This window comes from Gobius niger (assembly GCF_951799975.1).
Source record: "Gobius niger genome assembly, chromosome: 14".
Taxonomy (NCBI): domain Eukaryota; kingdom Metazoa; phylum Chordata; class Actinopteri; order Gobiiformes; family Gobiidae; genus Gobius; species Gobius niger.
Window position 1 is genome coordinate 21,726,921 of NC_136865.1, and position 27,258 is coordinate 21,754,178.

At 40.4% G+C, this 27,258-nt stretch overlaps 1 protein-coding gene across 1 annotated transcript in view; it reads left to right on the top strand.

The window, feature by feature from the left end:
• The window catches only part of LOC306973855 (dolichyl-diphosphooligosaccharide--protein glycosyltransferase subunit STT3B), a 162,987-nt gene that overhangs the window by 126,672 nt on the left and 9,057 nt on the right, over nt 1-27,258 (top strand). The window contains exons 8-12 of the mRNA XM_079570917.1: nt 2,338-2,386; nt 3,950-4,104; nt 14,101-14,312; nt 20,607-20,794; nt 25,705-25,876. Coding sequence (XP_079427043.1) covers nt 2,338-2,386; nt 3,950-4,104; nt 14,101-14,312; nt 20,607-20,794; nt 25,705-25,876 — 776 coding nt within the window. The remainder of the gene's footprint in view (nt 1-2,337; nt 2,387-3,949; nt 4,105-14,100; nt 14,313-20,606; nt 20,795-25,704; nt 25,877-27,258) is intronic.

Genomic DNA, 27,258 nt, shown 5'->3' on the forward strand with positions numbered 1-27,258 from the left:
TTGAGTCAGAAAAAGACATTTGTTTTCACTCATTTGCAGCTTAAATGACTCAGTTATGTTTCTAAACACGGCTAAACTGCTCAGTGAAATTACGGCCGTGAAACTGACTTTAGCGGTGACACATTTCTTTGGCTTGACAGAAAACATGTCACTCAGCTCTTTCAGTTATTTGGCCAGTATGTTTTAATGGATTTGCCTGAACAGAAATGTGTGCTCCAAGTGTGCAGTTCTTCAAATATTACATTTATACAAATAAAACTTTGGAAATTGAGCTGCTGTTGGGGAACAAAAGGCTGCACAAAAGAAGCCTTGTCATTTTTGTTCTTCCCTCTGACCCCGGGGCAGTCTTTTCCAGACATCTATCTTTAGAGCCTATCAGTGCTGTTGCAGCCCAGCAGCGTGTCATTTATTACACTGAAACAATGGGCCCATTTGAGATCATTGCAGGACTGAGCGATATGGGAGTGTATTTATTTATCTCACATAGATTGATCTTTATTTTCAATTTGATGTTGATATTAAAAGAGAATAATTATGGCTGTTACTAATATGGTTTGTGTGGTAGACGCTCAAAAAAATAAACAAAACAACAAATTCCACTCCGACACTATTTAACACAATCTAGTTTTCTGTGTCTATATATTCTCCAAATTCTCAACCTAAATCTTAAAGGGACTATACGGGGTTTAAAAATGTTAAAATTAAGTATTTTTCTCGTTGTGTAGAATGTGTACCACAACTGCCTCTAAAATCCTGCACTGTTACTCAAAAAGGTGTTCATTCGGGTCCGAAGTGCCGTCATGCAACCTGCAGTTACGCGTAAGACCTGAGGTGGCAGTAGTGAGTATAAAAATGAACAACGTGCAACTAGCCCCTTTAACAGTGAGCTGTTCGTCCCACATTAGCTGTAGACCTGTTGGTGAACCTCTCACCCCCGCCTTAACCGACTGTATTTTCTCTTTACCCAAATCTAAAATCCTCTGGACTGGAGATTACAGCCTATTCACCTTTTTCCGCCCCGCCCACTTTTGCCTCGTCTCCGCACCTCCGTTGTATTGACACCTCCGGTAGAGCGCGAAGCCCATGAACTGATTTTATCTGGACTTCTCCAGCCCCATGTTAACTGATAGGAGAAAAGGGGCGGGCACAATTCATGGCGCCGCCCACGGGAACCTCCTGGAATAAGTTGAATAGGCCCGTGTAACTGGGGCGGCACGGTAGCACAGTGGTTAGCGCTCGTGCTTCACAGCAAGAAGGTCCCGGGTTCAATTCCCAAATGGACTGGGCCTTTCTGTGTGGAGTTTGCATGTTCTCCCCGTGTCTGCATAGGTTTCCTCCGGGTTCTCCGGTGCCTATGCCACTAAAAACATGTACAATAGGCCAGGATGAACGAGAATGTGAGTGTGGGACAATAGACCTATACCGGTGTGGTGTATTCATTAACACGCACTGTCCCTACCAAATAAAACCAATAAAAGTTGCACCACACTTTTCAAATTTTTGCCACTATTTTGCCACTTTTTTGCTACACTTTCATTGTTTTGTTTTTGTCACATTGTTGTTGCTTTTTGTTGCTCTTTTGTTACTTTCTCGTTGCGCTTTTGTTGATTTTTTTTGTGTGTGGCTTCTTTGTTGCACTTTTGAAGCTTTTTTTTGGTCACTTTTTTGATACTTTTTCATCCTCGTTTTCTTCTCTTCTTTGTCACTGTTTTGATCCTTTTTTTTGGAGAAGCTTTCAGATTTGGGTAATTCCAAAGTGCAGGTGGGGGTTTAGAGGTTAAAAGGCTCCATGCTGGTTATGGAAGCTGCCCATACATACAATCACAATTCAATAACAGCCCTGGATCAGGATTTATTTGGCGCTATGTTTTTGTTCTTTATCGTGAAATTATCTTTACAGTTTATGCCACATAACACATGGTCATCTTGAAACTCATTGTTGCTCTGTTTCCTGTACAACAAAGTGTGCGTACATTTCAAAACCAATAAATATTTGCTTATGTATCAGATTGTCTTTGAAATGAATTGAGCTGCATTTAACATTGTGCCACTCAATAGAAAAGATCAAAAACATGAAAATTGTGTGTGGATTGAATAGATTTCTTTCTCCCCCTGGTATTATTTGAGGCTTAAATTGCTGTTAAGGCTTTCCAATAATGAGCTGGGAGCATTGAAAACGGGGCTGCTCGGTGTTCATAGCTACAGTAATCATTGCAAAGTGTGTGCTCTGCTCTTTGTGCCACGCTCTCAGGTCCTGGGCCACATTATTCTTGCGCTGCTCAGGTTTGAATGGACAGCGGAAAAAGGCGAACTCTTATCGATCTCTTCTCTCCGTAGGTTACATTGCTCCATGGAGTGGTCGCTTCTATTCGCTCTGGGACACGGGGTAAGAGCCATTCACCTTCACACCAACATTGTTCCTGCAACGGAGAGTCATTTATTTATTCAGTAGTGTGCATTTTCCGAGACACATTTCCTCTTTGTGTGGAAGAGGAAATTCCGTTCTTTTTACAAGAAATGTATGAAATGTGGTGCTAGAAAAAGAACTTACTGGTACTGCAGATCACAGGTCCATGTTTTTTTTGTTTTTTTTATAGTCTGGTAAGAAATAATAGTTCATATTAGTGCTGGGTGACATGGCCAGTATTTGTCACACTTCCCTTCTCCTGCCAGTGCCCTCCAAAAGCATGCGTTTGATATTTCAGCCGATCAATGCTCCACCCTGCAGTGTGCTGACTGAAGCAGAACCGGTCCAGCTTGCCCTTTTTATAATCTAAAATCACAAAAAACTGTACCACCAACAAAGGAAAATACCAGCCTTTTGATCGAAGTGGACTGAGGTGAGACCAAGGACAAAGCAAGAGCTAAACCAAGTATAAAGCCAGGTTTAAGCGCATATGTCACAATAGACACGATTTTTGCTAAAACATAGTTAACACAATTATATTTAAGATTTTCCTAAAGGTTGTACCCAGCTTTCTTTAGTTTAGCCATTTTTGTGATGTTTATAGTTTCACTTCCTTAATGGACACTGACAGGAAGTGACATAGATGAAGGCAAACAATTTTAAGCTTTAAGTCAATGGGAACTAAGTCTGCTCTGGAGCTTTACCTCTATCTATGTCACTTCCTGTCAGCATTAAAAATGATAAAATGATAATTATGCAACTGATGAACTTGCAACATATGTTATGGTGTGTTCCAGACAACTGGTAAATGGTAAATTTCCCACGTCCCACTTGGAAAAATGCCTTGGAGCCGCTTGAACTGGTAATTGGAACTTCTAAACTCGGAGAACTCCAATTCGAGTTCGGATCCGAGATGAAGATGGCGGCCCCCAGTGGAGGAGCCGCTAATGATAAATCTGTGACAAAACCACTGCATCAGTGAAGTCGACGTTACTTTCTCTCACAGCTTTCAACACAACGTTATGTCACATGAAACTGTCATGTAACGTTAGCATCACATGAGCTAACTGTTGTAGCAATAGCCGTTTTGTTTACATACAACTTTATTCATCACCTGTGGGAAAGATACGAGTTACCATTTGCCTGGAATGCACCACAATCCTTCTAAATAAGTCATATTTTTAAAAGTATTAAAAACATGTCATATGCATTTTAAGACCTATACTGTTTAAACCTGTTCTAAACCATATCAAAACCAAGAATCAAAACTAACAGAACAAGGCCCAAACCAGGTTTAAACAAGTATTGAATCCTACATTTATATAAAGCTCTTCTTGTGTCTCAAAATCTCCTTTACTGCAGTGGCACCGGGACACAAAAACTCATTTGTCTCGCTGTTTGTTTTACCACGAGGGAGAGAAAATTAACTTTGTGCCTCATAATCCTGCGGTTAATCAGCGGTATCTATTGTATAATTTGCCTCTGTACTCCCTGCACGTTTTGTCTGACATATATTACCCCCCTCCCTCTCTCCCGTGACAGTTATGCTAAAATCCACATCCCGATCATCGCGTCTGTGTCGGAGCACCAGCCCACCACTTGGGTCTCCTTCTTCTTCGACCTGCACATCCTGGTCTGCACCTTCCCCGCCGGACTCTGGTTCTGCATCAAGAACATCAACGACGAGAGGGTTTTTGGTGAGAAAATACACTCGCAGGTTTTTATTTTCAAACTGGGAAACTGTAAGATGAATCGCAAGCGAGTGGAAATTACAATTGGGTTTGGGTTCAGTAAGATTTACTTCTTCCCACTCTGTTTCGAGCATCGGTGAACAATTATTTATTGTGTAGTCTATTTCACTTAACTGTAGAGCTATTCTTCTGTATCATTATGTTTTGCCCTTGGCACTACTACTCGAAATAAAATTAATTAGTCAATTTCAATAATTAGTCAATCATTAAGACTGCTTTTATTGAGGCTATAATGTCCTCCTATAAACTTAAGACACAGGGGCGACGTGGCTCATATAGCTTCACCATAGCTTTACAGTTGTGTGAAAACCCCGTCTAAATTGTGGCCACACTTTGATGAATTGGCTAAATATGTCCTGACCAACACCACAGGTCTCGTTGTAATGAATAACTGCAGCTTTTTATTTAGTTTGTTTATTCTTTCATGTAGCTTCAGGCTATTTCAGTCCGTAATGTTTTTGCCATCTTTCAAACTACTATTGACCTGCGCCCCCAGAGCTGGTGTAAAAACACACTGTGGCATTCGCATTGTTGAGTCAGATTTTACAATAACACCGCATTATGTAATAACTGTTCAAAATGTAATTATATTTTAACTTCATTGTGTAATAAAGCCGCATTTTGTAATAAACTCTCTCAACTGAGCTCTATCTAATGGTTAGTAGAGCTTTGTAAAGTACTTCATTCATACTTTATAAAACATTTACAGTTTACTAACCATTTTTAACATGAATAAGTATCTGAAAAGAGTAAAGAGACGATGTGCACCATCCGTGAGTCTGATTAAGGTGTAGGAAAACGGTTTGGACATGTTTATTACAGTCTTATTTAATTACAGAACAATAAAGGTAATCACTATTTAGCTGCTTATAAATTAGTAACAAAGGATGAAAAGCTTTGTAAATGTTTTTGACATAATTTAAAAAAAAATGCTTTATTAGTGAGCAGTCATCATAAAGCAGCACATTTTATCGCATTATATAATACGTTTTTGCAACATTAGAAAATTATTACAGAATGCGGTTTTATTACACAAAGAAGAGAACATTTTCTTACATTTTCAGGACCCCCTTGAAAAAGAGATGATTCATCTCAACGGGGCTATCCTTGAAATAAATCATGATAATCATGAAGTTTTGAACTTTTATTATAGTTATTTCAGAATGCGGCTCTACAGCTTCCATGTTTTGGCCTTATCTGAACTCTTCTCTCTGTGGGGTTGGATATGAAGCGTGCGAACCCTGTAGTTTAGGCTAGAGGTCAACTGATATTTGGAGATTTTACAATGTCGGCTATCGGCCGATCTAGTGCCAATAAAGCCGATATCTCTGGGACTGAAAGTCATAACTTCCCTCCCACAACTCCCTCAGCCTCAAGAGATCTGATAAACATCACAATGAAAATTGGTTATCTACAAGTTTGTTGAATACAAGTTTCACTAAACCTCGGTGAACATTGGGCATGCTGCATTTTGAAGAGAACCTGGAAAATTCAGTCGCTGAGTTAGTTTTAACCTTCACAATTAGGCCTGTCACGATAACAAATTTGAAGTTCGATATATTGAGGCAGGAAAGTATCGCGATAAATGATATTATTGACTCTAACGATACTAGATACTGTCAACTCTCAGACTTAAAAATGACAGTAAAACTTTGTTCTACCACACAAGCTGCAATAAACATGAAATATAATGTAACTCAATTTGCTTCAGTTAGAAATCAAAGTTTTGCAAATAAAAAATAGGGGGGAAATGCTAATAAATGTATAGACAATAAATATCGAGCCCAAAAATATACGGTTTGTCTTATCTATTTATTGAACGATAACTCAATATAATTATCATGACAGGCCTATCCGCAATTATATTATTGATTGATGTGCAAAATGCCGCGGCTAGCAACAGCATGCTAATGCTAACGGCAACTAATCAAGCTTGGACAGAAACTATGATTGAATCTCCTAATGTAATAAAGTAAAATTGATGAATGAGCTTGCAGAGTGGCAGGGTTTTGGACTTTGAAGTGAGTGTTTTTTATGGAGACATTCATTTAGAAAAGAAGAGCTATGTTGAATGTAGTGACTGCGTGCAATTATGCAGCATAAAGGAAATTCTGTTTCAAGGTTTGAAGCATTTGAATGTCAATGCCAAGAGACGGAGACAGGAAATATCCTCATTTTTTTAACAGTAACATTGTTGAGTGATATCAAACTCAAAGAAACTGAAATGACTTTGACGATACTTAAAAGGATGGCCTTGAAAGGAACATGCCACAATTTCCCTTTTTCACAATATGCAATTCACAAAGCCATAACAATTGATGTAAGTTATAAAAGAATATTAAAACTATGAGAGAATCAAGGTTAGAAATACTTTATAAATTGAAGGAATTATGCGTTTTCAAAATGTTGGGATAATCAGATTTGCCACTCATTTGGCTTCTGTTGCCAGGCTGTTGCTGTGCTTTGAAGATGATAAAAACAGTACTGAGAGGACCTCTTCTAAAAAAAAAAAAAAAACACTTCACTAGTCTGTGCTGCTGGCAAAAGTAGCTGTTTGGTTTATTTGGTCCAATTATCCACTGGTTGGTTGTCACAGTTTTGGTAATCATCAAAAAATACTATATAATGAGTTGAAAGCTCTCACACAGCGTTTCCAGGCTTTGGTAAAATGCATCATTTCTCTAATTAAATTCTGGCACAAACAATGTTGACGGTACATGTCTGAAGCGTTGAAGTGGGGTGTAGCTTAAAAACAAAAATGATTCGAGGATTTCACTGACAGAATTTTGAAATTGAACGCACATTTGTTGCTCTAGTGATTGGTGAGTATTGACAGTGTTACAAGAAACCAAAGGAATGAATGTGAACTAGGGCTGGGACAAAATATCGGATCGGATTTGGATCGCAATACCGAGAATCGATACTTTATCAAGTGTAGCAATACTTCCAATACTTGTGTCTGGAGGCATTTTTTTCCTGCACTCCTTTGTTTTCCAGTAACAGTTACACAGCACTTTGTTACATTTTGTGTTAAAGGAACAGGCCACCGTTTTTTCCATACTGAGATATGTTCTTACCTGAGCTTAGACGAGTTGATGCGTACCTGTCTGGTCTTTACGCGTGCACTCAGTCGCACAAAAAGACCAAAGTCAGTATCTTTGGACAGGACACATGACAGGTAAACATATTACTTATCATGATTTCTTACTGTACTGCAATACATACATCGGATCGGCCCCTGAGTATTGTGATATGAATCAGATCATGACAAACGTGTATCGTCCCAGCCCTGATGTAAACCATATGTAGCAGAGTGGGGGTTACTATAAAATAAATAAAAATAAATATGTTGCCACAACGCCACCCAGTATAACTGGGGAATACCTTAAAACACGTCTAAGGCTATGGAGGACCGTGGCTGCCAAAACTATAAATATATACATAAATAAATAAATACATAAATAAATAAATTTTAAAAAGATAAAATTTGCAAAGAAATGCGTGCAATTATTAACCTGGCTAACGCCAGGCTGCTGTGTGCGCTCGAATTATTTCGAACTGCACAACAGCCTGGGGACCATGGCCGAAATCTCCGGTGGATTTGGGAACCAATCACAGAGCGAGGAGGGACGGCAAGACGATGACGCGCTATTCGATATATGGAAGCTTGTAGTTTATTTACGGATAATAAAAAAAAAAGTTTATTTACGGATCCAACGTGACAGCAGCAGACACGATGGTATTTTTTGATCAAGCTTTAGACCATGTTCTAAATAGTTTATATTCAAAAGTTTACAGCGGGTACGTCATACGTCATCTCATACGATGATACGATTGGCCATGGCTACGTGCAGACGCAAGAGACTTTTTTTTTTTTTTTTTTCGTATCGCCCAATAAACGAGTATGGACGATCGTAAACCACACCTCTCCTACGAGAAAATGAATTGGTGGTCCCCAGACTAAATATCACTTGTGATTTTAGTCTGGTGTTAGCCAGGCTATGCAATTATGAGAATAAGTGCATTTATTTCTGTATTTATTTATTTATATATTTATTTATTTCTGTATTTATTTATTTATTTACATATATATTTATTTTTGTATTTATTTATACATTTATTTCTGTTTTTCTCTATTTATTTCTCTATTTCTGTATTTATTTGTGTATTTATTTATTTATTTATATATTTATTTATTTCTCTATTTATTTATTTATTTATTTATCTATTTATTTATTTATTTATTTCTCTATTTATTTTTTTATTTATGCATTTATTTATTTATTTCTGTATTTATTTATTTATTTCTGTATTTATTTATTTATTTATTTATTTCTGTATTTATTTCTGTATTTATTTCTGTATTTATTTCTGTATTTCTCTTAATGAGATGCAAATCATGGGGTGGGTCGGGATGCCTCTGCTGTAAGCTCATTGGTCAATCTTTTTCCTTGCTCCAGAGCTTGTCCAGCATAGACGGCCATGTTGAGATCACTGTGTTCTCGCTATAGCCATGTCAGAACGGAAAAAAAAAAGAAGCATTCTTCCATATGCAGCAATTGCATTGTGTGTGTGTTTTTTAAACAAATAAGTAAATTATCCTTTGCTCTGTGTCGCTGAACAGCCTCCATTTTGGAGTGGTGAACGGTTGCATGTTGGACCTCAAGCATATCTAGTTGGGGACTGCTGTGCTATGTTCTAATGAGCTGAGAAGACTGGCGGACAGGAGAATCTGTAGTGTTGACTATATTATTTTCCGTTTGGATCAGTTACGTAAAGTCCCGTCGCCAGACGTCAGTCTTAAGGTGGCATTAGTATTACTATAAAGAACATATTTTTCGGTATTCGCGTAGCCCTGGCGCACACTGATCATTACATTAAACATAATCAACAGCAAATATGACCAGACCAACTACAGCTGTAACATCAGTCCTCGTGGCGGAAACGTCAGTAGGCCTAGGCTACATGCGTTTCTCCGAGCTGAGCCTCCTCATCAACACATCCTTTTACTCAGACTTGAACTTATGAGCGAGGCGGACTTCAGCGCTTTGTAGTAAAATACACAGGAGCACCTGTCACTGCCTTTGCCAAAAGTCTCTCACGAGCATCGTGGACTCTCAGGGCGGAGGATGATCGTTGATACCCCTCTATCATATCAGCTATATTTTATTTTGTGCCCAGACAACACGGGAGCCGTGCGCAATTGCGCACGGCTCCCGTGGAGGGAACCGTGCCAGAGAAAGAGAGAGAGGGATTAAATGCCGCCGGTCCTCTCTCTCCGTGAGGAGGAAATAGTTAGGTTACTTGTTGTGGAGTTTGGGCTGGTCTAATCGGGCAGAAAGCGCGAAAGTAACACTGTGCAAATGAGTGATCTTTGCCCAATTTGTAGTGGTTATACAGCAGTTCTGCAGGCCTTCTCGTGGTTATACGGCGTATGTCTGCGTATCACGTAGTCTACTACACCACATCTGTGTCGGGGGGGGGCGGGCATGGCCCCGTATGGCAGCCCATAGCGACGGGTATAACCGCTAGAAAACATGCAGGATGGCCGGATAACCACGACAAACCGGGCCAAGATACGTATCACTCATGTGCGAAGTGTTACTTTGCGCTTTCAATCGGTTTAATACACCGCACGCGACGAGCTCTCTCGCGCAAAGTCCGTACATGTACATTACAGGCGTGCGCTGAGAAGCGCCATGCTGTCAAGATGCGTGTGCCCACTACAAACCACTACAAATTGGGCAAAGATCACTCATTTGCACAGTGTTACTTTCGCGCTTTCTGCCCGATTATAGACCAGCCCAAACTCCACAACAAGTAGCCTAACTATTTCCTCCTCTAGCACGGAGGCGGCATTTCATCCCTCTCTCTCTTTCTCTGGCACGGTTCCTTCCAAGCTGCGCTCGTGTGCAATTGCGCACGGCTCCCGTGTTGTCTGGGCACAAAATAAAATATAGGTGATATGATAGAGGGGCATCAACGATCATCCTCCGCCCTGAGAGCCCACGATGCTCGTGAGAGGCAAAGGCAGTGACAGGTGCTCGTGTGTGTTTTACTACAAAGCGCTGAAGTCCGCCGAAAAGTCCCCGCGTTCGAAGTGTGCGTTTTACACTCAGACACTGGAGCTTTCAGTGAAGGCTGAGAGAGACTGAAAAGTGGACGCGGCCACAGCACTGACCGAGCCATATTCATGGTACAAACGGTGGCGCGAGTGTGGGGGTGTGTGTGTGGGGGGGAGTGTGGGGGTGCAGGCGCTCGTTCTACAGCCCCAGAGTCCGGTCGTTTTCCACGCTCAGAAACGTGTTTTCGTTGCATCGGCCCAGCTCATTCAGCTGCTTTTGAAAAGGACCTCACTCATAAGTTCAAGTTTGAGTAGAAGGATGTGTTGATGAGGAGGCTCAGCTCGGAGAAACGCATGTAGGCCTACTGACGTTTCCGCCACGAGGACTGATGTTACAGGCTGTAGTTGGTCTGGTCATATTTGCTGTTGATTATGTTTAATGTAATGATCAGTGTGCGCCAGGGCTACGCGAATACCGAAAAATATGTACTTTATAGTAGCCTAATACTAAATGTGCCCCTGCGTGGATTTCATATGCCCCCCTGAAGACTGACGTCTGGCGACGGGACTTTACGTAACTGATCCAAGCGGAAAATAATATAGTCAACGCTACAGTTTCTCGTATGCCTGTCCGCCAGTCTTCTCAGCTCATTAGAAATTTCACTCCAAAGCGAATCCATTTCTATCTCGAGTCTCCGACTTGTTTGGCTAGCTACTAGTTGTTGTAAGGGGTAGTAACATAGCACAGCAGTCCCCAACTAGATATGCTTGAGGTCCAACATGCAACCGTTCACCACTCCAAAATGGAGGCTGTTCAGCGACACAGAGCAAAGGATAATTTACTTATTTGTTTAAAAAACACACACACAATGCAATTGTTTGGCAGCCACGGTCCTCCATATAAGGCACACAAGTTCGTTAAAAAGGACCGGGCAGAGGCAAATGATTTACAAAAGACTGTTTGTTTTATTACACCAATTAAGTTTGGTTTCTTAAAAAGTTCATGTTGTTGTTTCGTTCTTTAAAAGCTGAATCCAGGACGTTCAGAGGAGAGCAAGTGGACAGACATACAGGCAGGGGAGGCATGATGGTGCTGCCAAGACCCTGCAATCACATTTAACATAAGTACAGGACAATACATTTTACAGGTGTCAGAAACAAAACAAAGATCCTACCAGGTAGCGAAAGCGAAGCGAGACACCCTACGAGCCCGCAGACCCCGGACCACGTCCAGCTATACGGCACCACTCGGACCGGCATCAGCAGCGCTATGTGAACAGTAGGAACTTAGACCATGCACCCGCATGACAAGACACAAACTGCGAAGAACACGCTTACCATCAAGGCATGGAAGTTGCATACAAAGTTGATGGCCTTAAGCCTACGTCGCCGGCTTGACGCTCCCGACACGACGCACAACCAAGCAACCCCAGACTAGCCGCTAGCGAAGCCCCGCAGCAGGTGTGACGTCAGAGAGGTGAGAGGGCAGGTGATGGGGAAGAGGCCCCTTTTATAGCGCGCCCCCTACGTGCTATTGGCTTAACGCAGGGACACCTACCCCACCTCACTACACATAGATTAAGTATGTTTAATGTCACACTACAGAATACAGGCATTTATTAAACCACCTTTATGGAGATGTAACTGCTTTGGTTCAAGTAGCCAGACATAAGGTTACGGGGTTTACATTATGGGGCCCATTCTAAATGCTTTTGACAATTTCCTGCAATGTCAGTGTCTCGCTGAACTGAGTTTTGCTAGAGTTTAGTTCAAACAAGCTCTGTGTGACATTAATACAAAATCCTCTCATATCCTATCCTATCAGTGGCTCAATATCTGGAGCTTCAAAAGTGTCTCATTTAGGACTGTGCTTCTAATAAGTACATAGAAACATAATCCAATGAACTAAGAAAATTAAAACATAAATATTCTCTGGAAAGTATCCATGCCATGATCATTAAGAGTTATTTAGAAAAGATTTAGAGGTAAAGCTGAGGTAAAGGCAGACTAATGTGTTTCTGCTTGGTATTTTTCCGCTCCTAGTTAGTCCAGTGTATGTTTTGATCAGGAAATGTGGGTGTTGCGTGGAGGAACAGAAGTGAGAAGTTTGCATATTATCCTAAGATGTTTTGCATACATTTATATTCCTAGATAGCTTCTTCTCCAACACACAAACATAAAAGGAAATTATGTTTACTTTCAAAATCCCCTTTGCTTTTCAAAATCATAGTTTACTTTCCGCATTTTCCTGTCCAAGTTCAGCGTGAAGGACAAACCACTGAGGTCCTACTACCAACAAATGCAGCGCTACTTTTGTTTTTGTTCAAGAAGATTCAAATTCTTTTTTCATCCCCCAGCTCACCTGAAAAAGGCTTAGCACGATGGGAAACTCTTCAGACTAAAGTGTACGTAGACCGTTCAAATCAAGGGCAGACGAACTTGAGAGCATTTCTAGCTTAATAAGACAATTACTGCTATTGATTAGACGTACCGGGTCAGTACGTTGCAGAGGTGGAAGGGTCCGTTTTATTTTTCTGGCGAGTGCGTGAACTCATTACGCTTTGTTTAAACAACTGCTTTTCCTCCCGTTCTTTTTCTTGGCTTTTGTCCTGATGTGAACTGGATAAGGTTAACGGGAGACTTTCGCTGCTAAAAGGGAATCTGTCTGTACTTTTCATCACCGCAACAGAGTCTGGGATAAGAATGAACATTACCATAGAAATGTGCCGTGTTAGGGAGGCACTTGCAAACATGCTCCGTAGACTTACATCAGCTAAAAACAATCAAAAATGCAGAGAAAAGAACAAGTCCATTAGCTGCCGGGCGACTACAGGAAAATACATCTAAAACACAAGACCTAAAATAATAATGTAAAAACTATAAAATCCACTTTCTTCATTGGATCTTTATTGTTTCCAAAACCATGCAGCCCCCAATCTACGACTGTTGTTGAACGTTTATAATGTAGAACTAACTAGAGATGCACCGATCAAGCTATTTTGCTACTGATACCGATACTGGGGTTTAAGTATCTGCCGATATCTGATATTTACCCGAAACCAAGAGACTTTCTTGAAAGTGGCTTTCTCTGAGTAAAAAAACTTAATTGACTCTTTCCTCCTTTTTAAGATCAATAAAGTTATATTTTATTGTCATGATATCACGGGTTAATTATCAATTATATCTATTGATAAACTCACATTTGACAAGGATCACTGGACTTTTCTACGATAAATATCCTTTGGTATGATGGGCTTTAGGTCACATTAATATAAACAATTCACATGAAGTGATCTGATAATATGTGGGATCAGATTTCTTCTTCTTCTTTCTTCTTTATTTTATTAGGCTACTTTAGGTATTTCTATTATAGTTTGTTTCCCAGCCTTGATCAGTTTCCGTTAGCATCAGCGTGCTCCCGCTAGCTTTAGCATGCTGATGCTAACCGCAGCATTTTGACTGGCAATTGAATATGTATTTGTGAGGTTGAACCTAACTCATCGATTGAATTCTCCTTGTTCTTAGCTTTCAAATGTGACACAGCATGTCCATATTCACTTAGATTTAGGTGGTAAAAGTTGTGTTTTTAAGGCGTTGAGAGCCAAAACTGCCACCTTTGCAGCTGTTAGCATACATTTCCATTGACTAACATTAGCTACAAACAGTATAAAAAGTGGAGAAAAAAGTCATGGAACCACTCCGTTAGCTGCTGAGTTACTGCTGGTAAATACATCTAACTCACTGTGGTGTCCCAGTGTTTTAATGTGAACAATAACTCTATTGGATATTTGTTGTCAATACCCTATATCGTATTTTTCCAGTATCTGCTCCGATACCTAGAACTAACCTCTCCTTCTGTCTGGCGTGATGTGTCCCAGTGGCCTTGTATGCGATCAGCGCGGTGTACTTCGCGGGGGTGATGGTGCGCCTGATGCTGACGCTGACTCCGGTGGTGTGCATGCTCTCGGCTGTGGCCTTCTCCAGCGTGTTCGAACACTACATGGGGGACGACACGCGGCGAGAGAAACCTCCAGCAGAGGACAGCAGCGACGAGGACGACAAGAGAAACTCCGGGAACCTTTATGATAAGGTCAGTTTACGCGTAGTAAGAGGGGTTTGAAAACCAGAGGAGCAGGGAAATATTACAAATTCTAATTAGAAGTTGTGTTGTGGAATATGGTGTATTCTCTCTGAAATCCCCATTTTCACCATCTGCAAACTGGACAGACCCAGCGTTTATTTGGTTTCTTATCTAATCTAAGACTTTTTTAACCTCTTTACCCCCACCTGAACCATGCACATTTTATCCACACATCCAACCATCCATCCATTTTCTTCTGCTTTATCCGGGGCCGGGTCGCGGAGGCAGCAGTCTCAGCAGAGATGCTGATCCACGCACACCTCCTCCAGCTATTCTGGGGGGACCCCGAGGCGACACCAGGCCAGCTCGGAGACATAGTCTCCACGAGGCCTTGTCCCACTAGGACATGCCTGGAACACCTCCCACGGGAGACGACCAGGAGGCATCCGGAACAGATGCCCTAGCCACCTCAGCTGGCTCCTTTCGACATGAAGGAGCAGCAACTCTACTCCGAGCTCCTCCCGGGTAACTGAGCTCCTCACCCGATCTCAAAGGGTGCGCCCAGCCACCCTGTGAAGGAAACTCATTTTGGCCGCTTGTATTTGCGATCTTGTCCAGTTTTGTATCCAGTTTGGCTTTACTCAAATCTAAAAGCTTCTTGATAAAAGCATCAAAAATAGCAACAAAAACGAGGATGAAGATGCAACACGAATGACAAAAACGTATTGAAAAGTGATGGAAAAAGTGACAAAAACACAACAAAAAAGTCATAAAAGAGCACAGAAAAGTGATGAAAACGTTATGACAATGTGACAAAAATGTGATGAAAACCCAACAAAAAATTTCCAAAAATGATGACAATGCAAGGAAAAAGATCCATTCTGATGAGTTTTGTAGGTCTTAGCTTTCAAATGAGGCGTTGCTCTGGCCTATAGGCTGTGACATTATGGATTTGGGTAAAGCTGTACTGGAGAAAATAATCGGTTAAGGCGGTGGTTAAGAGGTTAATCTCATAGTGGAGAAAATTACTCGTTACAGCAGCTCTTTGGTAGTGCAGATGGTCAAGATCCATCTATGCCCAGACCTCCCTATCCGCCCACACTTCCTCCAGCTCTTCTGGGGCATCCGAGGCTTCCAGGCCAGCTCAGAGACATGGTCCCTCCAGTGTCGCCTGGGTCTTCCCCGGGGCCTCCTCCCAATGGGACATGCCGGGGAAACCTCCTGTAGATCAGTCATCAGTCCTCGCTCTATCACTAAGCAACGAAGGAATCTCATTTCGACCGCTTGTATCCGCAATCTTATCCTTTCGGACATGACCCAGGTCTCATGGACAAAGATGAGGTTTAGGAACGTAGATCAACTTTTGACTTTTGGTTAGAAAAGATATGCAATCAAAAAACAAAGGTAATGTGCAATCATAGAATAAAGAAAGAAATATAGATAAAGATATCTTACATACAAGGAATAATAACATAAGAAGAAAGCAAAACGTTTAAATCTAAGATAAGATGAGATAAGATAAGATAGCCTTTATTGATCTCACAATGGAGAAATTTGTTACATACAGCTCTTAGAAACACTCAGGGTGTGCAAATAGGCAGAAAATGTGAGAAAATTTAAAAAAAAAAACGATCAAATAGTAAAATAGTGGTATCTTATGTACAATGACTATCAAGGACTTTGTGGGGACAAAAGTATAAACAGTAAATGATTAAGTTAACAGACTATAAACAAAAATGTTAAATGTATTAGCAGTGCAGGTTTACATCATAGTGCAAGTGGTCGATAAAGTGACACATATAAGTGATTTAAATACAGGGATTATTGCATGTATTCTGCAAAGGGGGTATTGCACATGTTACTTTAGAGCAGTGGTTCTCAACCTGGGGGTCAAGACAAATTTGGAGGGGTCACCAGATCATTTAGATAAAATAGCCATATTTTCATTAGCATGTAATCTGATATTTTATTGTAGCATGAGTGCCATTATTTGTTCGTAGTTTGATGAATTTCATTTTAGCCATTGTTTTTTTTTTTCTTTGTTTTTGAAGAATTATGTAGGTCAATGTCTCTATTTCTCACGGTGTGACCCGAGCGGGGGTCACACACCCCTTTAACTGTTACAATGGGGGTCGCGGCTCCAAAAGGTTGAGAACCACTGCTTTACAGTAAGGTAGAATATAACAATTTCACAGAAACAGACCATATACGAATTTACAAATTGCAGTGGGAGTGATTAGTGATTTTTTTCTTGCTTTAAAGTTTTGTCAGTCTCTGTTTATATGGGGAGATTTCTAGATACTGGAAAATCAACAAATGAATTTATCAAAACATGAAGTCCCTTGTCCTCAGCTTCTTCAGCCATTACTCATCAAAGACTAATAAAAAGTCATTGCTCTACAAATTTTTACAAGGCCTACTCTGGTCTGGACTCTTTTATTAACCATAAATGCAGTCATGGAATAGAAATTAGACCTAGATAATGTCATTGTAGCAAAAGTTTTCAAAATAATTTAAATCCAGTTTTCTAATCAGGGGAGAGTCAGAACTGAACAGGCATCTTCAACTCAAACAACTCCAGTCCTGACTACTTTTTAAAAAACATTTGCCGTGGTGGAACGCGCTTGAAATCAATCAAAAACCTCTTTATTATTTATTCTGCATTTTGATGGTATTACATTATTTGCATCCCTAATGTAGAAAGTCTGTTTTGGTGCTGTCTTATGTGTACCCGCAGAGAAAGGCAAGCAGCAGATAAGAACAAAGAAGCGTGAATGTGTAAGTAAAATGGACACGCTCCAGTAACTCAAAACAAAAATTAATCTTGATATGGATTTCGCTGGTGTATTGGTCCGTCTTTTAATATAAAACAATCTTAATAGCAATCTGTCCTTTTATAAGCCTGAAGTGCTCCATAAATAGTAGTAACGGCACTGTGATGAAATGAAGTCTGTTTAACGACGTGTGGAAGTTCACGGTTGGTCTTTTCGCTCGGCGCTGATGACTCATTGTCACCGGCGTCTCTCCTCAGATTTTCCACACTCCAAAACAAACTGAATTATCTCGAACCGTCTGAAGCTCCCGCTGTAATTTTAGCCTCATCTTCCCTTTCACGACCAAAACTGTGGCTTTGTCTTTTACAGGGCGCCTTCTGCCAAATCAGCCTGTTACAATGAAGTCACTAAACGCTATTAAAAGCAAGTTCTTATCAATGGGAGGTTAATTAAAATGTCTAGCCATTTTGCAAGTGAAGGATTTGATAACCAATTCTCCTTGCCTGTATAAAACAAAAGCAGCGCTAGAACAATACCAACCTAGATGAAAAGATTAATCAAAATGGTTGTAGAGTTTGCAAACAATGTAGATAGACTTAGTTAGCTGAAAACAATAACAAAAGGTGGAGAAAGAGCAGGGCTTTTCGTGTGAATGATGTTGCTCTCGATAGATACAGACGGCATCGCTTCATAAAAGGGGGCGTGGTTTCGCCAAGGAGGAAAATATAATCTTTTGGGAAGCACAATTTTCCACTCTCTATAGCCATTTTCTGGTGGAATATGAACTCATTTGCCACACATAAATAAAGTCGAGTCTAAATCGGGCCCATATGGATATTTTCTCACAGCAGATTGTTCAGCAGAAGTGAAAAAACGGCAGTTGTAGCTAGCGCTAGCTAGCCATTAGCATTAGCACGACTGTTCATTGTGAAATACTGAAGAAAAGGTATTTATTATATATAAAATAATACTCGGGCATTTTTGGTTGCTGTGGTGATGAGGCTCCTCCTGCAACACTGCCCTCTGCTGTTTGAGAATACATGCTATTATAGTTGACTCAAAGTATAGATAAAACATGTACATGTTTTTAGCCATTTTCTTATGTATTAAAAACAAGCGATTGTTGAAGGTGCATTATGCAACTTTTTATATGAAAAGCGACTCAGCAGCTGTGTTATTAGTCAACATGGCATCTTTACTTTCGATCATGGTGGTTTCAAAAACACTCCAGGATCATTTGTTTTGTTGGTTTTCTGAGGATCATTCGATCCTGGAGTGTCCTAGAAACCACTGTGCCGGAAAGTACAGGCCCCATGCTGGCCACCCATACAGCCAATATCAACTTTTTCCCTGACATAAAAAGTTGCATAATGCACCTTTAATTATTGGATCACTAGTCATTGGATCACTTAAAAATAATTATAATAATGCATCGGTTTTATATAGCGCTTTTTTGGACACTCAAAGACGCTTTACATTGCATTAATCATTCACTTCCTACTTGGTCGTGGCAAGCTACTATTGTAGCCATAGCTGCCCTGGGGTAGACTGACGGAAGCGAGGCAACCAGTCTCTACCATTGGCCCCTCCGACCACCACCACCCACTCACTCACTCACTATATTCGCCAGGCTTCCTGGTGTTACCAAACGGTCTCCCATCCAAGTCCTGCCAGGCCCTTCCCTGCTTCCCTTCCCGGCTCAAAGATTACTCTTTAAAATTACTTTTTACTTTTAGACTTATTAGCACCAGTTTTCATTGTATGCACGTATTATGTCATCCAGTATTTGTTGAGATGCAACAGTCACAGGCTGGTTTAAGCTGCTCGAGCCTTTCATTGTGGCTTATCTATTTGGTACAGTTCAATCTCTCTGTTCAACTTGGCAAACACAATGAACATGCAAGTACAGAATGTGTCTAATATTCAGTGGGTTCTTGTCCAGTGTCCTTTTTCATTGACACTTTTACAATTACAATTGTGTCACTGCTAAAAACATTACATTATATAAGTTTTTGGTGCATCTACAGGCCTTATCGTTTTTTTGTGAGTTTTTGTTGAAATTCCTTGTGTTTGCTGACATTTCAAGTGGAAAAATATAGTCTCTCATGCGCCTCTGCTGCTTGTCTGGTCCCAGCTGTTCAGTCATAAACTGCAGGTGCTGCTGAAGATTCATGTCCCGCACAGACGGTCTCGTCTTTAGGGACCTCATTGCTTTAATAAGTCTCTACTCCAGGTTAGAAATTGCAGTCAGATTTTGAAAGATGCTGCAGACTTTATTTATTCATTTATTTATTACTCCTACTATAAGATAGAAACTAAATATATAATCAAATAGATCAAGATATAACATATTTCACGCACTGTGTAAAGTTGTCAGGAATCGTTGGAAAAGTAAAGTAAAAAAAGTAAAAGATTTTCAGAAGGAAAAGTACAAGAAAGGCAAGGCAAGTTTATTTGTAGAGCACAATTCATACACTAGGCAATTCAAAGTACGTCACGGTTACATAAAATTGCAAGAATAATAAGAAGAAATCATACAGTAAAAGGCACGGGTAAAAATAACTGTGTTCAGCCTGGATTTGAACATTGTCAGAGTTGAGGCCTGTCTCACATCCTCATGAAGACTGTTCCAGATTTTAGCTGCATGAAACTAAAACACGGCCTTACCGTGTTTAGTCCAGACTCTGGGAACCACCAGGAGACCCCTCCCTGAAGTTCTCAGGGCCCGAGGTGGTTCATATGGCTCTAACATGTCAGAGATGAAAAGACTTGTTGACAAGCAGAGCTGTTTTAAATTCTATTCTCTCAGCGACAGGAAGCAGTGCAGAGACCGGAGAACTGGACTAATATGGTCATAATATGGTCGTATTTCATTCTGATGCATTTTGCTGATATTAGTCCAGTGCTCGGGTCTCTGCACTGGCTTCCTGTTTCTCAGTGAATAGACTTTAAAATGACATCTTGCTGGTTCATGGAGAAGCTGCGTTTTAATTTTATGCTGCTAAAATCAGAAAAATGTTCCTGAAGATGCGAGACAGGCACAAATTCCGACAATGTTCACACACTGAAAACTGTTTTTAGCTTTATATATGACAAATGAAAGTATTTTATTTCTAATCTTCCCTTGTAATTTAATTGTGTAATGATTATGTAACCTTATTGCCTTGAAAATATAATTCTTAAGCGGCTTACTATTAAATTATTTAATATACAAACTGCTTGCTACAAATAATCTTGCCTTCAGTAGCAGCAGTAGAAGCAAAAAACCTAATAGTTGTTGTACCATTAAATCATTAAGTTTGCACTCAACTATGAGTTCTGTTGCGTTTTTATACTTGATAAATATTATTGTGTTATAATAGAGCTTTTAGATTGGCTTCATATTTCGGTCTCCAAGTCGCTTCATCATCTTCAAAAACTAAAACATTTTTGTTCAATTACCCGTTTCAATAATTAATCCCCCTTAATAATTCATCCTTGTATAGAGAGCAGGCGTGCGGTTCTTAATGTGTTGTGTCGCCCCCTGCAGGCCGGGAAGGTGCGCAAACACGTGTCTGAGCAGGAGAAGTCGGAGGAGGGTCTGGGTCCCAACGTGAAGTCCATAGTGACGATGCTGATGCTGATGCTGCTCATGATGTTCGCTGTTCACTGCACATGGGTCACCAGCAACGCCTACTCCAGCCCCAGTGTGGTGCTGGCCTCCTACAACCACGACGGGTGAGTGCTCATAAGTCTATTTATCTTATGCCCCGTGACAATCCCCAATCTCGTTTGATTACGGAGGCTGAACAAGGTCAGGCTTGGTCAGTGCCAAGATGGGAAAGTGGCTCAATGATTCAAGCATTCATCCACGGATCCATCCTTCCGACACTTCACTCTCCTTGCCTTTGTACGAATGTGTGAGTTACACATGAAGCTGCCACCATCAAGTTTGTACTGAATGAATATTGAGCAATTGCGAAGCACTTTATGGCCTGTCTGTGAAAAGCAATTTGCAAATAAATTCTCCTTTAAGGGCAAGGGATACCAAAGAGTTTACTTGGATCTTTCAATGATAGGTTAGGTTAAACTTTATTGTCCCAATAGGAAATGTGTCTTGCCCTTGCCGTGGTTCCTACATTACACAAACAATTACAGCAGATATAGTTCAATAGTAATAGTATAGGAAGTACAATATACATGTTTATGTAACTGAAAGAGAGAGATGCAATAATGACTAAACATTCTAGTCTAGCCAACTATACATTGGCTAGACTAGAATGTATAGTTGGCTAGACTAGAATGTTTTAGAAAATATTGTTACTATATTTCACTATACAAGGACTTAATATGTGTATTAACGTAGTATGCAATCTTTTTTTTTGTACTTCTTTTGCCTGTGTGCTGGGTGTTATAGCTCCATTATTGCATCTTTCTCTTTCAGTTACATAAACATGTTAACAAATATATCCATGATCAAACACTATTACATTTTGATGAAATTTGAAATGACTGCTTTTTAGATGTTTTTGTGTCCTCGTTAATTGTTGGTAGTTCCTTTGCATAGATTAATAGTAGCTCAGGGGTGTCCAAACATGTTTAATTGAGAGCCCTATATTGTAGTACATTTTCGAGGGCCTGAGATCGGTGCTCAGTGCAGTGAGTGTGTTTAGCAGAGTTTTAACTTGTGCCCCACATCTTCATTCAGGCTTGGAACCTTTGAAGCTGCTCTTTCCCCACAGTAAAATGTTACTTTTCAAAGTTATAATTGTGCAGTCAGGAAACTTATAGGAAAAAGTACCATCTATGGCACTGTGTCCCATTCAACAAGAACCTGAGGGCCACCAGATATTGGACTGAGGGACTTTGGGAACCCCTAAAGTAGATACATAGTTCAAATTGAAACCCCATCTCGCCGTCTGGAACCTGCTTTATTCAGCCCTTATGCTGTTGAATTAGCCTGGCCTTAGCCATCCGTAAACCCTGGTCAATTATAATTTCCCTACACGTACGTCTGGGTCTGATCTCAGTGGGTGCGTTACATCGGTTGAATTTCAACCTACCATTCAGCGGGGAGGCGGGTGTTGTCGGTGAAGTCAAGTATTTGCACCGCATTTGTGGGTTGTAGTTTGGCTCTGGCGGCGGATACGAAAGTAGTGGAAGCTCTTTAATCCGTTCTGGCTCTGCTCCCAAATATCCAGACATTTAAATTGAAGCCTTGGAATGTGCAAGGAATGTCCCCAAGAGTTATGATAGAGTTATGATAGAGTTATGATAGAGTTATGATAGAGTTATGATAGAGTTATGATAGAGTTATGATAGAGTTATGATAGAGTTATGATAGAGTCATGATAGAGTCATGATAGAGTCATGATAGAGTCATGATAGAGTCATGATAGAGTCATGATAGAGTCATGAGAGTCATGAGAGTCATGATAGTCATGATAGAGCTATGATAGAGCTATGATAGTTATGATAGAGCTATGATAGAGCTATGATAGAGCTATGATAGAGTTATGATAGAGTTATGATAGAGCTATGATAGAGTTATGATAGAGCTATGATAGAGTTATGATAGAGCTATGATGGAGCTATGATGGAGCTATGATGGAGCTATGATGGAGCCATGATGGAGCCATGATGGAGCCATGATGGAGTCATGATGGAGTCATGATAGAGTCATGATAGAGTCATGATAGAGTCATGATAGAGTCATGATAGAGCTATGATAGAGCTATGATAGAGCCATGATAGAGCCATGATAGAGCCATGATAGAGCCATGATAGAGCCATGATGGAGCCATGATGGAGCCATGATGGAGCCATGATGGAGCCATGATGGAGTCATGATAGAGTCATGATAGAGTCATGATAGAGTCATGATAGAGTCATGATAGAGCTATGATAGAGCTATGATAGAGCTATGATAGAGCCATGATAGAGTCATGATAGAGCTATGATAGAGCTATGATAGAGCTATGATAGAGCCATGATAGAGCCATGATAGAGCCATGATAGAGCCATGACAGAGCCATGACAGAGCCATGACAGAGCCATGACAGAGCCATGACAGAGCCATGACAGAGCCATGACAGAGTCATGATAGAGTCATGACAGAGTCATGATAGAGCTATGATGGAGTTATGATAGAGTCAAGATAGAGTTTTGATAGCTTGCTTCACTCACTCGGGTGCATTACATACGTCATGACCAAACGTTAGCAAAAATCAGGTCCAATTGTTTCAAACTAGTTCACCCCTCCCACCTGATGACTAAATGAGTACGAGGGTATGGTAAAACCAGGCTACTCTTAAATACTTACTTATTCACCATTGAAGACATAAGTACATTGTTAATATTTTAATACTAAACAAACGCCTGCGACGCGTCTCCACACCCACATGTTTTACAGTTTACTTTTTAGAATATTTTACCTCAAAGGTCAGGTTGCTCAGTAGCTTGTAGCATCTTGAAAGGACACGTCTCACAGAGCGCATGTACATTTTATGGAAATAATCCATCGTGGGTTTCTCTTTGCTGTAACTGCTTCAGTAACACTTTGTATTTAGCAGACAGTAGCCATCACGGGCCCTCCTCAAAATCTCCAAACTCGCTCAGTTATTCTGTTGGATATATTTGCAACTGTAATTATTCTTTTTAAGCAGTGGGGAGGAAAGCAATGAAGGCCAAAGCAGGGAACTTCATACATATATTAATAAAACCAAGACAATGCTAGTCGGATAGCAGCTTGTCACTTCTCTCTTTATTCCCCTCACATACACCCACCACAGCCACATTCAAGTATAATAATCCTCCTCACGCTAATTGATCGCCTGTCTCCGGGTGCGTATTTTTGAGGTGAATTTGGGCGCTGGAAAGATGTTGTTAAAGCCGCAGTTTTTAGTATGCACGAGCGCTCTATTTTCAGCTGTTGTTGCCCCTCTTGTCAAAACCTAAACTGAAATATTAATGAGTTCAGCAACCTGTCAGTGTTGTTACCTGCTACCTTGGTTCAGGCCCAACTTTTTAGTGTTTTTCTGTGTTGCTGCTGCCGCCGCGACTTTGAGGAGTAGGTGATTAATTTCAGCATTTTCAGTTTTCTTTTGAATAAAATATGAATTGCACAATCATTTTAAAACATATACCCAGCTAACTGTCCTGCAATGAAACTGAAATATTTATAAGTTGAGAAAGCACGTCAGACTCCAATACAAATTACTGCCAAATTTTTTGTTGACTTGTGCCTTGTGTGAAGGTTTTTAATTTGTAAATAAATTGAGTCAGGCACAGTGTCTTCAGTGTACCTTCTGCAGGGAGGTCCAGCCGACTGCTGAACGGCTTCATTCACCGGGCTGTCAGGAAGCTGAACACTCTCCCCTCCCTCCCTCCTTTACACGGAAATATGGGATCTTGCTAATATGTTACATCCATTTTTATTCTTGTCACTTTTGGGAATTAAAGATGTTTTTAACAAGATTATTATTAAGAAAAGGTTTCCAAAAGTCTCCTCACTAATCTAACTATTTACCAGCTTTGGCCATAGATGATGTAAATGCCATAGAGTTAGGAATTATTACTACTGAATGTTGTATTATTATGTTTCGGGCTGGGTACCATTAAACAATACCAGTCTGGTATCGGAAAACAAAGTGTCGAAAGCAGTTACTGACAAGAAATATGAAATCTTTATATTAAAGCAGTACTAAGTAACTTATTTACCTTAATAAATCCTTTCCGTAGTCCCTGTGGGGGTAATACAAGTGTTTATGGGATGATTGGAGGGTCTTTCATCTCCCCCTGGTGTCTCTGGCCAGAAAACCATGTTTGCAACTTGACTGCCCCCGGTGCGGATAAAGCAATACACACTAATGTAATCACGAAGAAGAAGCTAACATGCTAACGGGCAAAGCTAACTGCGGGCTAACGTCACTTTAAACAGAATTTACAGCCAAGTTTGACTGAAAAAAAATATTTCCGTTGTATAATTGGATGCACAGTAACCCTCTCTCCCTTCGCCTTTCCTGTCTACTCTCCAAGACAATTAATAAATTAAAAAATCGTAACTTGCTACTACATCTGCAGTTGCGCTTATGGCCTCTAGGGGGAAGAGTTACTTAGTACTGATTTAAAGTTTAATGCTCACAATTTGAAATAATTTTTTTTTTTAAAGTTAGAGAAAAAAATTGGGTTAAATTTGGGGAAATTCAGGGGGGAAAAATGGGAACATTTGGGGTGAAATTGAGGGGGAAAAATAAAAAAAGAAAGAAACGCGTAGAAAAAATATGGAAACATTGAGAAAAAAGTGGGGAAAATGGGGGGAAATGTGTGGGAAAAAATAAGGAAAATTTGGGGCAAAAGGGGGGGGGAATTGTTCATGGAAGTTTCTTTGTTGTTTCACCTCAAGCAAATGATACAAATGCAAAAGTAAATTAAATTGAAGGAAAAGGAATAAATTAACATTATCTGTTTCATGGTTCTATATATATACAAATGTTTTAGTATAGGTATCGTTCAGGTATTTATGTTGAAAACCAAGTATTGTTAAAGTACCTGTAGCAAAAAAAAAAGTGATTATGTATTTGATCACCCTTCTCATTCAACCTATAACTTCATATTGATAATTCCTGTCTCTCTGCCGCCCCCTGCAGGTCGAGGAACATCCTGGACGACTTCAGGGAGGCGTACTATTGGCTGAGGCAGAACACGGACGAGCACGTGCGGGTCATGTCGTGGTGGGACTACGGCTACCAGATCGCGGGGATGGCGAACAGGACGACTCTGGTGGACAACAACACGTGGAACAACAGCCACATAGCACTGGTGTGTTCAAAGCCTGGGTTTGTCTGCCAAATACGAGGCTCTTATCTCTGTGCTTCGTTATACCCAGGCGGTGACTTTTATTTTTGGCGTGTAAACAACAAAGCAAAAAAAAAAAACTATCGTGTGTCTCTTCTTTCCCAGCTTCGAACTTCATGTCCTCTTTCGCTGCATCTAAAAAAAAATACCCTCTTTGGTCTTGCCCTAGGCTTCTTTTTTACCCATCGTGCCTTGAAGAATTGTCAAGTGTGCCTTTCAAAAGATGTCAAACTCCTTCACACAGTCTTTTTATTTAATATTTTGCAACTGTTGTGTGTCAAGACCGCATTTTGGAGCCAGAAACAACCACCAATGCCTAATCTAATGGGCCAGGCAGACACAGTGCCACACACATTAGTATCCCTAATTTGGTTAATATTTTAAATGGTGGTCTGTCATGGCGTCATATTTAGCAACAGAAACATGTGCTGCAAAAAAACCCACCGCACTAGGCCACAAGTGCTAGCCTCAGGATTCCCATTTGCTCAACACTCGTATGTCTAAAACCTTTTGCCTCTGATTTCAAATCCAAATCATCTCTCAAAGGTGGTAGCAGTATTTTAAGCCTTTCCGCCAATGTGACAGTCCTTTTACTATATTTGGGCATGTGCCTCACCATGGAAACAAGGTGAGGAAGTTTTAAACACACCATTTGGTCCATTTGATGATATCTTGCAAGTCAACCTTTGCTGGAATAACACCAATTGAACATTCATTTTTGGGAAAGGGCAACGCTGTAATTTCTAAATATCGTTGCCGTCTTGTTCTTTTTGAAGCAGCCTTAACAACTTGATTTCTCTGTCCGGATAGCGCCCGGAGTCTTGGAAAGAGATTTCCCTAATAAAAAAAAAAGGAAAATCCACTGAGATATTCAAAGAAAGCCGTAATTTCCCCGCAGTCAGTGTTAGCTCCCCCTCTCAGCTTCTTTGCTATAATTGCTACATTGTGCAAAGCAGCTCTCAAACGTATTCCAGACCTTTTATTTTTTATTTTTGTCTAAGGTTTTCTGGTTGACTTGTCTCCTTTGGCGGGTTGAGTTAATTGCAGCCGGTTTGATTTTGTTCATTAGTATATCCTTGGCGTAGCGGATGTCTTTTTCTGCCTAAAGGCTCACACGCATTAACCTCTTACTACTCCCCGCATGGTGCCTGTCCACTCGGTATGGAAATGGGAACATGTGAGGATTTCTATAGACTGCTTAGGATTCATTCGCCGTCTCCATTTAGTTTAAGGGGAGCTTCTTTTTTTTCAATACGAGCAATCGCTGCTGTTTACTTCCGGGATTTTTCGCCTGGCGTTTTGGTAAATGGTTGGCTGATACATCCAGGTCTCTAACACTGTTTTAT